This window comes from Galleria mellonella, unplaced genomic scaffold, assembly GCF_026898425.1.
Source record: "Galleria mellonella isolate WM207_F2 unplaced genomic scaffold, CSIRO_AGI_GalMel_v1 utg159, whole genome shotgun sequence".
Lineage (NCBI taxonomy): Eukaryota > Metazoa > Arthropoda > Insecta > Lepidoptera > Pyralidae > Galleria > Galleria mellonella.
The window spans coordinates 2,262,639-2,276,356 of record NW_026442004.1 but is presented as its reverse complement, the minus strand read 5'-3'; the positions used below and the strand labels follow the sequence as shown (position 1 = coordinate 2,276,356).

Here is a 13,718-nt window from a genome sequence, read left to right as displayed (position 1 = left end):
TGCAAAATATTCTTTCTCAATGCACTAAATGTATGTTTTAAAAACATATGTTATCAAGACACTTGCTTCTGCAGACAACTCAAAATTATGTATTAATATAATTGTTTCATTAACTTCTTAATTCTAATATATAATATAATATATACACACCGAACTTTGCTCTCTGCAAATATGAAGAAGATGGTGACTTAACAAAGCCCATTTTATTTTTATTGCTATTAATTACGACAGTAAAATAAATTAGTTTTTATTATAAAATAAATATATTACTTAATTACTATTTATGAATATCTAAAATAGGTTATATTATGATTAAGAAAATATTTACTGCCATTTTAGAAAATTGTAACTAAAGTCGACCAGATAGGATATACAAAATGAATCCATCCTACTTTTTTATTCTAGTATATACTATTTAACTACTTTATTTTTGTATTATTCTACAAGATAAAAATGCTAATCAGATAATATTTACAGAACTAAGAATTTTTTAATTGTTTTTTTTTTACTTGTACGTACAATATTAAACATTATATTTTTGCTTTTTAACTACATGTAACCTGGAAGCACACAGAAATATAGATAAATTGTTAATTACAATTGTTGTTTTTTTTTTCACTTGCTAACCATACTATTAATCCTGACACCTAAAAACCAACAGTAACAAATTCCATCATTTTAATTAATGTATATAAATGTTTTGATTAACAATTTCATTATGATATAATTATATGTTATACATAGTAATTGCGGAAAAAAATATACAAATGAAGTGATAATAATTATAAAAATAAATTAGATAATTAAATTTAATTTGTACAATAAATAATAATATGTAAGTTTTAAGAAGAATTATTTTGATACAAATTACTTTATTGTTGTAATTATGAAAGTCAAAATGTGACTCGATTTTTTTATTTTTATTCCACTTCCTTAGATTTTTTTGTGTACAATAATACATAAAATATAATTGTAAAATTTAATAATTTATAAATAAACTAACAAATTATTATTAATAAATTTAATTAAATTTTAAACAGCCAAAACAAAATGTGAAATCTAAATAACTTTGATTACCATAACGAATACAATAACTTTAGTTCAAAGGCTTAATTTTAATGACAGTACATAAATTTCAACATTATTTTGATACTTGCTTTGTTTGTTTTTCAAAACAAATTTCTCGAGAACCTTTCATAGAGTTGAATGGCAACATAACGAGGGAACAGAAAACTGGAGATTTTATCGTTTCCTCCACAGGCGGAGTTGGGACATTAAAATGAAATTTGCGCTCGTTCCGAAAGAAATAATCTTTACAAAGCATCGGCAACCATATAGTTACAATGTACATTTTTATCTGTCCATAATTCTTACAATGAAAAAGTGTCCCTTATTCGATCACTAATTTATTGTCACAGACATGCCTAGATGTCTCGTGAGGTTCCAATTATTCTTTACTTATCCTCGCCAGGTGTGGTCCTCTCGTTTTCTACGTTGACTGGGGATATGTTTCTTTCTCTATTCAACACTATACACATATAATACAAGTTTTGTTTCAGTTAGTTCACGTTATAGGCGTACACGAACCTTCGTAGCACTTGAGGCCCGGTTCACAAGTCCCTCTGAAACCACCGCAGTCTTCCCCTAGTGTCCTTGCGCAAACCTTGCAGCATCTGTAAAGAAAAGCACGCTATAGAGCAATAAAACTAAAGGTCACAGTAGTGCGCCGGATGTTATTACGTGGTTAATGGCATACTTATAGTTTCTCAAAAGGAACTTTCAGCTTTTTTTTACATCGTAATAACAATTTTTTTTTTAACTAGAAACTTTATGTATACAGAATGTATCTACGAAATAGAAGCGAATAAATTTGATGATATAAGAAATAAAGTTTTTTTTTTTTATGATACATAGAATAGAAAGCAAGTTGCCAATCCTCTAAATGTAATGAATACACTGAAAAAACTCAAAATTAATTATGATTTCCCTATATTAACACAGTGCAGTAATTTCCAAGGTTTTTTTTTTTGGATAAATTCACTGGTAGATCATTTCTTAAAAAAAAAAAGAAAATAATGTCTTCAATTTCACCAAGCATCTTCCAAAGTATATAATAAAGGCAAAAATAATATTGAGGAGTAATCATGATGAAAAATGATATCTATTACCTACATAGATATGAACAGCATCATGACTATCACAGAATACTCGTATATGATTATTAAGTCCGGTACATCAGCCGTGACTTACGGTAGCATCCTATAAAGATTCAACAGTAGATAGGATACGTATAATTAAATAAATACGTTTATAATACATGTATAAGTGCAACAAAATAGTCTTTTTGTTAAAAGCAATTTTCCATACAGTCTTGTGTATTTATTTGTAATGTAAATACAAAAAGAAATGGAAAATGTAAATAAGATACTTAAAGAATATCAGTTTCATTATTACCCGTAAGTTATATTATTACCTAAATCCGGATTAAATGGTGTTGCATTGTGTATTTAGGAATATTTACTTAATTATCTTTTCCTTTCTTATAATGATTTAGATATAAATATTCTATTCTCAGAATAATAAATAAAGTAATACGGGGAAAAGCAACATTAAATACGTAATTTATATTGGTCGTTAGTAGCAACAAAATCTATCAATAAATCAAATTAAACAGGAAATATCTACATAAATAGAATATATTTATCAGCACTACTTAGAGAAGACTATATTAAATTTGCTAAACTCTAAACTTTATATGAACTTACAAAGCTTAACTTGAATATAGTTTACTAACACAATTAACTCTGATCTCAGTTGAGTGGTCAGGGATTAATCAAGTTGCTTATAATTTAATAGATTTTGCCCTTAACAAGACTGGTATGTTTTGTTACATCTTATTTTTACTTTATCTATACAGGGTGATATTCGAAGTAATTTGTGTCCATAGATTGTAATGCACACGTGTTTTGCATGTATGTTTACATAAAGAGGAATTTAGTTTGTGCAGAAAATGTCAATCATTTTAGCAGTGAAACTAAACATTTCTCTAAAAAGATGGTTCGATAAACGACAAACGTCTGTATGTTAAATAATAGTTATTCTGAAATGTAATTGTTACCGATTGATATCGAGAAGGACACTTTTTATTTTAATCAATCAATATGAATGTACTTTACCTTAAGTTACACACACAGATACGCGTATATTTATAATGAATAGTTAATGTAACTATTTATTATATTAGATAAACAAATAAAAATAAATAAAACTACATAAATTTACTTGCAAAATATTTTTAAATTTCAAAAAAATATTAACTAAAAAACAACTAAAGCATATTTGGTTGTTTTTTAAAATAGAAGATATAATATAAAATTTTAGACTTTTGGATTCCATGGTATATGATTTATAATTGACGGGAATTAATGCAATCTTTTAGGTAAGCTATGATAATTTAACTGGGTTATCATATATACAGTCGGTATATGCATCAAATAAAAACATTGGTCTGTGCTATGTGCAGAAACCCTCTGTATAGGGACACAATTTGTTTGAAGTGGGACAATGAGGATATTGAAGCAGAAGTAAAAACTTTTGCCTCGAAAGTGGAAGCTGGACATCGTTACATAAGCAACTCTACTCGTGACCACGGCTAGTGTAATTTGGTCGAAATATCGAGATAATCCAGGTAAAGTATCATTTATATAAGTAATATCACAATATGTATAAATAATATCATATATATAAGTATATATTTATATAATACAATTTTATTTTTGTTAATTTGGTCATATAAGGACATTCTGGTTTCGTTGCACGCATCTATGTAGCCTAATTTAAGGCTGCAGCTGAAAATTTGTTTTTAAGCAAAACTATCACTGAGGTGTAGCCTATTTGGGCTACTGCTACACATATGGCGAAAACATATTTTTGTATGTTATCTTTTATTTTACATTTATAAAAAAGAACATAATTAATTTGATAGTATGAATCCATTTGTTAATTAACGTGTGTCATAAATGATTCAAATAAAGCGTTTATCTATCTATATAAATTATCATGTTTTACCTAAATGATCGCTTTTAATTCCCATCCCTTATAAAAAACAGAAGAAATAATAGTTTTTAATAGACTTATATAATAATTTAATAATTTTGCGTTTATTTTATGATTTATAAAAATAACTTATGAAATATTTTTTTTTGTATTCAGTCTCGGTAGAAAACTTTTTTATATAATTTTGACGAATATTAAGACAAATAAATAACATATTTTTGTTTATTTACAAATAAATATATATAAATAGAATCCAAATTAAGCTTCAGGATGAAAGTTTTGTAATTGTATTAGTCGGTCCGCTTCCTTATTTTGAAGATCAGGGACGAACTTCATCTAAGTGGATCAAACCCGCCGTATGGCTTTGACTTGTTCAATCTTTTTCTGTGAAATAATTCTTTGATTTACCGTATTAGGAATCGAAGCTTTAGTTACATGAATCAAGTAAGTTTCTGTAATTATTGTATTCTGTTTTTTGATAATGTATCATTAATAGAGCATAATTTTGTACATAAAAAATAAAATAGTCAAAAATAATACTCATTAAACAAAGTGAAGAAACTTAAACAAATAACGCTGTGCAATTATTATATTATTATTTCAGCCGTTAACTATCCACTAATGGACATAAGCCTTTCCCATAAGGGGAGTTTTGCCAGTGGTTGCCACGTTTGGCAACTGCACAGTTAGGCTTTTAGAGATATTTTAAAAGAAACTACCTATCCCTCGCCCTTTCTTAGTCGCCTCTTACGACACCCACGGGAATAGAAGGGGTGACCTAGTCTATACCGAAGCACATACGCTGTGCAATATTTGTACTTTATTTACTATCTACCCCTATACTACTATCTACCTGAATGCGTAACCCAACACCTGTAGTTCTTTAATATTATGTAGCTGATCAGCTAATTCTATTAAATATAAAATTTTATCAATTTTATTCTTCTACGAGACAGTTTTCAAATATATTCCTCTTACTTTTTTTATCGATTTTGTACCTGTTATTATTTTTATAAGTATTTGTACTATGTTAATAAGTATATGTTTATAACCTTGATTACTACTTCCAATACAATACTAATTAATGAAAAAAAAAAGGTATTTGAAAGTTGTTGTATTGATTACGCCACAAACAGAGCGGAACCAAAAATTGAACAAAGCTGGTGTAAGGTACGAATAGAACTAATAAAGAAAACTTTTCCGGTACAAAAGGCTTCAGTAATTACCTTCTGTTACCAAAGATCTCTGTGAAATCTGTTTCTCTTTTCAAGCTAACGGATCTTGTTACCGACAACTTAGACGAAGCCAACCAGTAAATACTTTTTGACTTTGCTTCGTTAATTTGATTTTGTTGCTAAAGATATTCACAGAAGAGTTACATAAAAATGTATTTGACTAGTTAAAGAAATATGTAATACTAATATGTATTTTTGTAGTAGTTAGAGACTCAGATTTCGACATTTTTGTACACAGTTTTTTTTTATGCAACTTAGAACGGCAAACAAGCTCACGGCCCACCTAAAGGAAAATGGTAACCATCGCCTATAAACATGAGCAGTATCATGGATGTAACAGAGTATACTGTGAGTATACAGTATTCTAGATATTTAATTATATTACGTTAAACAATTGTTATTAACAGTACAATAAAATAACAAAAAGTTTCATATTGCCATTTATTAAACGAAAATATAACGATTTTTCATAAACATAGAGATCTGTTTATAAACACGTCTGCATCTCAAATCTGATCAAAGATTCAAAATCAAATAAGTAAATATAAATCTGAAAATAAAGGAGGTTGAAGTCGAGATTGAGGAATGGAAATCAAACGATTTAGCAAAGATGGGGGTTAGGTAGGTACACCTCCTTATCCATTCTATGGCTGTATGTGAATAAATGAGGGGTTCACAGCTCAATTGTATTCGATGGAAAATATCGCTGAACGAGAGAAGCAGTGTTAACGCACTTTAAGCTGACATGACTGTATTTTATAGTGGAATGCTAACATGCGCGTTTCTCTACTTTGAATATTGAAGTTATTTAAATAGCTAGCTGTATCTCGCGACTTTCCCTGTGTGAATAAGTATATAAAGTATTCTGTATGTTAAATTAGGTTATAACCTATCAGTATACCAAATCCATCTAAAACCGTTTAGTAGTTTTTGCGTGAAAGAGTAACAAACATTCATTTATCCATCCATCGTTACAAACTTTCATATTTATAGTATTAATACAGTTAATTGGATTAGCGCCCATTTTTAATAATGGTCCAAAAATAATGAGGTTCTTCATTAGTCTTTATTATTGTGATATTCAATATTTTCCCCAATTTGCAATCACAAAGTTTATAATTTTTATCGAAAGTGTTTGTTACTTTATAAAAAAGATATAATAATTATGGTTACGGTAAAAGTTATCACTTTTATTGTAGACTATTAGCAAACTGCGTTTAATAAAACGTTAAAAAAGTCCATTTATATTTATCGTATGGCTTTTGGCTTTTTCAATTTTTCTGTTTAATTCTTAGATTCTTAGATAATACATGACATAAAATGACCTTGGAAATATATTCCAATAAGTTCCATGTTTGAATATAACTATAAATTTATGTTATATATGTTACTGTGTTTGTGTAAGAATCTGAGTAATCTCAGGCAGCCCTTACGGAATACCTGAAGTGATTGAATCTCGTAACGGACGCTCGGAACTGCAATAGATAAGCCAACGTTCTTCTAGGTATGTTGGATTTTTTCCATTGGGACATCTTATAAGAAGTATACCTATAAATATTAAATTATAATAAGAAATGTAGTGGTAGGTATCGCTTTAAAAATATTCATTATAAAATATTTAAATTTAAATAGAAACAACTAAGATTCTATGTTCCATTTTAATATTTAGTAAAAAAGGTCATGATTTTCATCAGAGTGAACTATATATATATATATATATATATATATATATATATATATATATATATATATATATACTATATACATATACTATAACTGAGATAATTTACTCACCACTGCGACATGAAGATAGTCATATAAATAAAAATATTTATTCCTTGGGAACTCACCTGCAAGGATCCCAAACGACGATTCCAAGCCCAGGACATCCACTGGGCTCCAACGCCTCGCACTCCCTCGGATTGCAAACACAATCCCACCCCCTCACCGCCCCAGCTGCCACCACCACCGCCAACATCGCCAACCAACGGCTACTACTGGTCATAATGTCTCTCACATCACACTCGAACACGATCTCACTGCTTTATATTGTCCGTAGTAACGCATTGTCGCACATTTTTATTGGATTTATGACGACGAACAATTCTTTCGCATTCTGAAACAATTGGAAATATTTATTACTACATATATTTAACCGAACAACAAAATAGAAATAATTGATAAACAATAGTCTTATATCTGTAATATTTGTGCTTTAATTTTGTTATAATGTGTTGATTTGTTTAGCGTTATTAGAATTGAATGAAACGTAGATAGATAGATACATTTTATTGCTTCCTATATAAGATTACAATGGAAAACTTATTATAAATACAAACATTTACAAGAAAATATTACACTAAGAAAACAAAACGGTAAACGGATGAATAGATTTGAATAAAAGTTATTCAAATAAATCTACTTTATATATTTAGGATGTAGGTAATCGCGTCCTACACATTTGCGATATATATTAATTATATTTGACAATTATTTCATTTCCGATGGAATTAAGGAAAGCTGCTATTTTTTTTTTATTTTCGATTCAGTTAATGGAGATTGTGATTTTATTTAGTTGAGTGAAAAATTATTACTTTTTTTTTATACAACTTAGAATGGCAAACAAGCTGACGTCCCACCTGATGGAAAGTGGTAACCGTCGCCTTTTCTTTTTTTGGGAATTTTTTTAAAAATTTATAATAATTAATATTTTGATTTTTCTATTTTATTTACAATACATTTATGTATACGGTTATACAATGTATAAGTATGTGGAATAACAATTTGCCGATGATATCATCAATATTCCAAATGATATCAAATTAACAACTAACAAACTTTATCTACATCAAAGAGAATACCGAGTAGAAGTTCACCCAGAAATCAATTTAAGTAAATAACGGGGCTTCGGTTTTCAACTAGCGAAGTTCTAAAGATGTATATATTCTGTATTTAAGTTATAAATTAGTTAGCAAATTAAAATTGGAAGCTACTTTTAGTGGTTATAATTAAATATATTATTTTAAGAAAACAAGAATTCATATAAAACGTTTTTTATTAAAATATAATGTTTTTTTATGCAATTTAGAATGCCAAATAAGCTGACGGCCCACCTGATGGAAAATGTTAACCGTCACCTATAGATATGAGCATGATATGATATGACCATGGACATAACAGAGTATACTGTTTCGCCTATGATTCCCTCATGTGTTGCCATTCCTGTGGACTCAGGTGTTATTCTTCTGTACCCCAAAAATTCACTGTCATATCCCACCCTTCAAACCGAAACACAGCCATGCAAACACAACTGCTTCATGCTAGAAACACGAATGGTTCATTGGATTGACTAAGAAATCTTAATTCATAAAAAATATACCGTCGTTTTTAAAAGTTCATTTATACAAGTTCGTACGTTTGACAGGTAGTTCGTTACACTACCTCTATGATTTATTTATATCATAAAAATGTAAAATAGATAAATGAAATAATTGTTAATAATAACAAACCTCAAGAAACAATGGTACTTTTAATTTTTAATACAAGTTCTTTTTATTAGATTTTGATATTACAAAATACAGTTTGTACATAAGATCAAGTAACAAAATTCTTTTTAGGTCAAATTAACTATCTTATTGTTAGATTTTGTACAATCTTAATCCTGTATAATAATTATGTTAAATACTTTTTTACTGGTTGTAGTTAACACTTTGTTTTGCTTTCATATCGTTCCTACAATTCCTCTAATTTGCTAGCAATTGTACAATATTGAGTTTTCGCAGTATAAATGAAATTAGTATAACAATAGGTATTAAATATTAAAAAAAAATACTGTCTCTCTAGGTCGGTTATAATAATAATAATAAAGAATAGTGGTCATATTGATTTTACTAACAAAAGAATAGACAAGCTAATTTCTGCTCATTATATATACAGTATCTGCCTCCAGTCAAGTTCATTCTATCGGTTGTTATTAGTGGGTTCAGTAGATAAGTTTCTAAACTTTGGCTCTCTCAAAATATGTTGGAAATGAGTTAAATTGGTTCTCTTTGTGTATCTATTAGCATTTGCAATTTCACTTGTTTCAAACAGTTCTGTCGATATTAACAGAATATTATTCTAAGATTTAGTTAAAACAATACACAATTGTAGGTAACCTTTACAAGTTACTATTTGCTTATTAATCTGATTGCTTTAGCAATTGCAGATTTTGTCGGTTATGTTAATAAAAGTGAATTAAGGTAGAATCAGAAAGATATCTAAGTAAAGAAATAAAGCTATGATCAAAGTAAGATAAAAATATTGAAAGGAGCTACTGGGAATTAAATTGTAGGAGAAGTTCTGAATCCACGTAGATATATATTTATATTCTATAGTAGTGTCACAAAGAATAAAAAATACCATTGAGACAAGAAAATTGCGACGTTATCTTTTTGAAAACATTATTTGTAGTGGCTATCTTCATTTATTCCTCAATTTCAGAAGAAATCTCTCAAATTGTGTAATAAATCAAAGCGTTGGATTCTATACGATAAGTGTTATCATCTCTATCAACTTATGTTTGTAGTTCTAAAGTACTGGTTATTTGGTTAGAATTATTTTGTTTAATTCCGCTACCATTAATATGTGTGTAACTGCCAACACTCGAAGATTGACCACCACTATTACTATCAGAAGTTCCACAACCTTCCATATTAGATATCAATCTACGACTACCATGTAGTTCATGCATGTTTTGTGATACGTGTTTTACTTCTAAACATCTTAAAACATCTTCTGCGAAATTATTTGAATGATAAAATTATTATATGTACTACTGGTATTGTGAAGAAACTAAACTACTTTATTATAAAAAAAATAATCATTACATATTAATAGTAGCATAAAATAAATCTAATCAAATAACGCATAGTTTAATTAAATAGTTCAAAAGAAATTTAAAAGACAAGATCAAGTTAACATGTAAAAACCCAAAAGTCCGAATGTAACAAATAATACAAAACATAATGCGAATTGAGTCTTATTTTTAGTTTTTGGATGTCAACTTCCTCCCTTTAGAAGAGGCTTAAAATTACCACAATTACTTTTTTCATTCTTTCACAACTGTTCATCAAATCTTGATTTTTACTCACCCGTCGCCATTCGTGGAAATCGTCTACGGTCATTATCGAACCGCACTTCTTTCAGAATTGAGCCATTTATCTGGGGATGGCCGACCGGTTTCCAATTTATACCTTGTTTTCGTGTGAATTCTTAGTCAGAGGAAACTCTATTTCGTAGATGGAAGGTTTATAATAGTGGTCGAATACGCCATAAAAAGTAGGAGGCGATTTAGTGTAGCTTAAGCTTTAAATGTATCGGTATTTTTGGAAAAAATACTTATATAGGATAAGGCGAATGAAGGTTGGAATAGAAAAGTAAGGTCAATAAAGACATATGTATAGCTTATCGTAAAAAAGAACTACACTATATATATTTATATAACTAAAAGTAGATGATTTTATATTAAAAAAGTTATATATGTATATATAAATATTTTATAATATATAATTAATTATTTATATGCGAAGTAACTATCCTCAAAAGTATCGACTTAGATATATATTATATACTTTCATATTTAGTCATTTCAAAATTATTTTAAAATTATCAACACTTTCATCTATCTTTTTTACTTTCTACAGTAGACAGACATGGCATATTATGTAGACAGGTATACAGGATAATTCGTTTATTATATGACTATTAAATAAAATATATGAATATATAATATAATATTCATTATATTAGTATACTTTTAACTATCAATAAATATACTTGCGGCTAGTCTATCAAATTTTTTATTTTTATATTTTCAGAGGTATCTAGAATTTAAATTTTATTTGCAGTTGAAATACTAGCATCAGTTTCCAATATGTCGCAATTCATATGATTCACATGATAAATTATCTGACGAACTAGTCGTGCATTTTAATATAATTTGCACAATTGAAGAATTCGCAAAATTATTATTCAGTTTTGCTCAAAGTTTACACAAAAGCGGAGTTGAATTAGTCTGCATATCACTTAGGATTTCGTACATAGATATGAAATATATAGTTTGTCAAATTTAGCATTATAATTCTGATAGCTCATGCCTATGAAATTTTGTATTTTCTTAAATGTCATTCAAATAATGTCGTACTTGATTGATGGCTCCAGCCTAACATGTGCGATTTGTCACGCATACCGAACAAATACTATCAAAAATCGGTTTTGACAAATATGGAACATAAAAAAATTATATTAAAAAAAATTGATCTTTATGGTCTAAATATATATTATTAACGGCATTGATTACATGATAAAATATGCCTATTACTGAATAGCAATATTTACATTACGTCACCCTACTACCCGAAATTAAAAATAGTATCTATTGATTCCAAGATTGTGGCAATACAATAGCTAATCATCCTTCCATCAGTCAGATATTTTGTTATCAGTACGAATTCGTATTATATGAGTTTGTTTGCGCCTTTTAGACACGGAACATTTTTTATACTCGTAATCAGGACCACACTTTATAAATTAGTTCGCACGAATAGCAAAACCCCGAGAATTGTCTATTATTTCATTGTAAAGATAATTCTTATGATGTTTGAATCTTTATTACTCAATATATGGAAACGACTGAACAGATATTAATGAAATTAAGTGCACTGATTGATATATATATAGAATAATAAATATTATACTTTTAACCTGATCCGAGGTGGAGCCTCGGGAGACAACTATAGGCTTTAAGTAGACAGTTTTTTCTGTGTATAATATTTTAAATTTTTAATAAAGATAAATCCTAAAATATTTTTATTCATTGCTATGTAAAATAACAACGAAATGAAAATAAAAAAAAAATAAGTAATTCAAGATTTATTTATGAACAAAATATATATTATGAAATTACATTGTAACCCTATGAAATTTGAAACAAGGTAGAGATAAATTTATATACATATATATATATTTAGTCGTAATAGAAAGAAAAATAATACTTTGAAATTTGTAGCAATTAGACGAGTTAGTTGATTATAATTTATTTTGTTTAATTCCGCTACCAGGAATTTACGTACGACTACCAACATTTGAGTATTGATTAGTAATATTAACGCTCTATAAAAAGAGGTTCTGCCACTTTTTCCATTATTCACCAATTTCTGACCGTTATTCGGCCTATACTAGCCTTTTCCAAAGTGGGCGATAACGCCCCCTTGTGGGCACTGTAAGCCTAAAGGGGGGTAGTAAGAGACCCAGAAAAAAAATGGGGGCATTGTGTAGAGGCTCGTTTAGAATTAATGTTTAATCTCCGCTAATATAGCTCACAATAATTGGTTAATTTAATTTGAAATAATAGAAGTAATGGGGGCGCTAAAAAATAATTTATTCTCAAAGTGGGCAGTAGACAAAATAAGTTTGGGAACCCCTGGTCAATACAAATGAGTTTTATCTTAAAACGAAGCATCATTAGGCAATTTAATGATTGCTACTATAGAGCCTAGCATTGACGATACAGCACTTAGACTGCGACTTCTAGGTAAGGTCGTAGTCTCTACTAATAGTAGTCAATCATTAAATGTTGGCAGTCATGCATATACTAATGTTAGCAGAATTAAACAAAATAATATTCATCAACTAACCAGTAATACAGACTTTAGCATAATTACACCTAATTCATTAAAATATATACAGGCTTAAGAGTTAGTGCCTAGAATCATAACAATACCAAATTAACGCAGACTTCTTCAGTGCAACTCGCAATTTGGCAAAATGTATTATGTATGTTACGAGACTGAGATACGAATATATATCTCAAAGAGACAAACTTTAAATTAGACACAGCGAACAGTACCAAACTGAAACTTGACTTGAATTATGATTGCAAATGTGCTAAATTATGTGCAACATGCAATGTTTCTGGAACGCGACTGTAGTAAGGCGACTGAATAAACAGTATCTATTTTACTATATATCTTGTGTATTATAAATATTTATAAGAATATATTTGATTTTTTTAAGTCTTTTCGTTACATATTGGTAAATATCGTACAGTTTTGAGACGAATTAATTAATTATTCATTAAGGTTTTTTTTTATTTTGTAATATTATTACATCTTATCCTATCATACATACATACATATATATCTGTCACACCTGTCTCCCATTAGGGTAGACAGAAACAGTGGAACGCCAAATGCTTCGAATCAAACAAACCTCCTTCTTATCCTATCACCTTTACATGTATTATAAATTTGAAAATAGAATTTTTTTGCTACATTCTGGAAACTTAAAAACTCAATAAATCGTCTTGGCGGATGCACTTTGTGCCGTGCCATAAGAAAAGAAAAAAAAAAATCGTCTTAAAATTTGATATACATAGCATTTGATAAT

At 28.6% G+C, this 13,718-nt stretch overlaps 1 protein-coding gene across 1 annotated transcript in view; it reads right to left on the bottom strand.

Annotated features, from left to right (window-relative positions):
- Positions 1–206: 206 nt before the first annotated feature.
- LOC113518970 (insulin-like growth factor-binding protein 7) overlaps positions 207–13,718 on the bottom strand; it is a 41,938-nt gene continuing 28,426 nt past the window's right edge. The window contains exons 2-3 of the mRNA XM_026904010.3: positions 7,142–7,407; positions 207–1,673 (exon numbers count right to left, since the gene is read on the bottom strand). Coding sequence (XP_026759811.1) covers positions 1,565–1,673; positions 7,142–7,296 — 264 coding nt within the window. The 5' untranslated portion in view covers positions 7,297–7,407 and the 3' untranslated portion in view covers positions 207–1,564. The remainder of the gene's footprint in view (positions 1,674–7,141; positions 7,408–13,718) is intronic.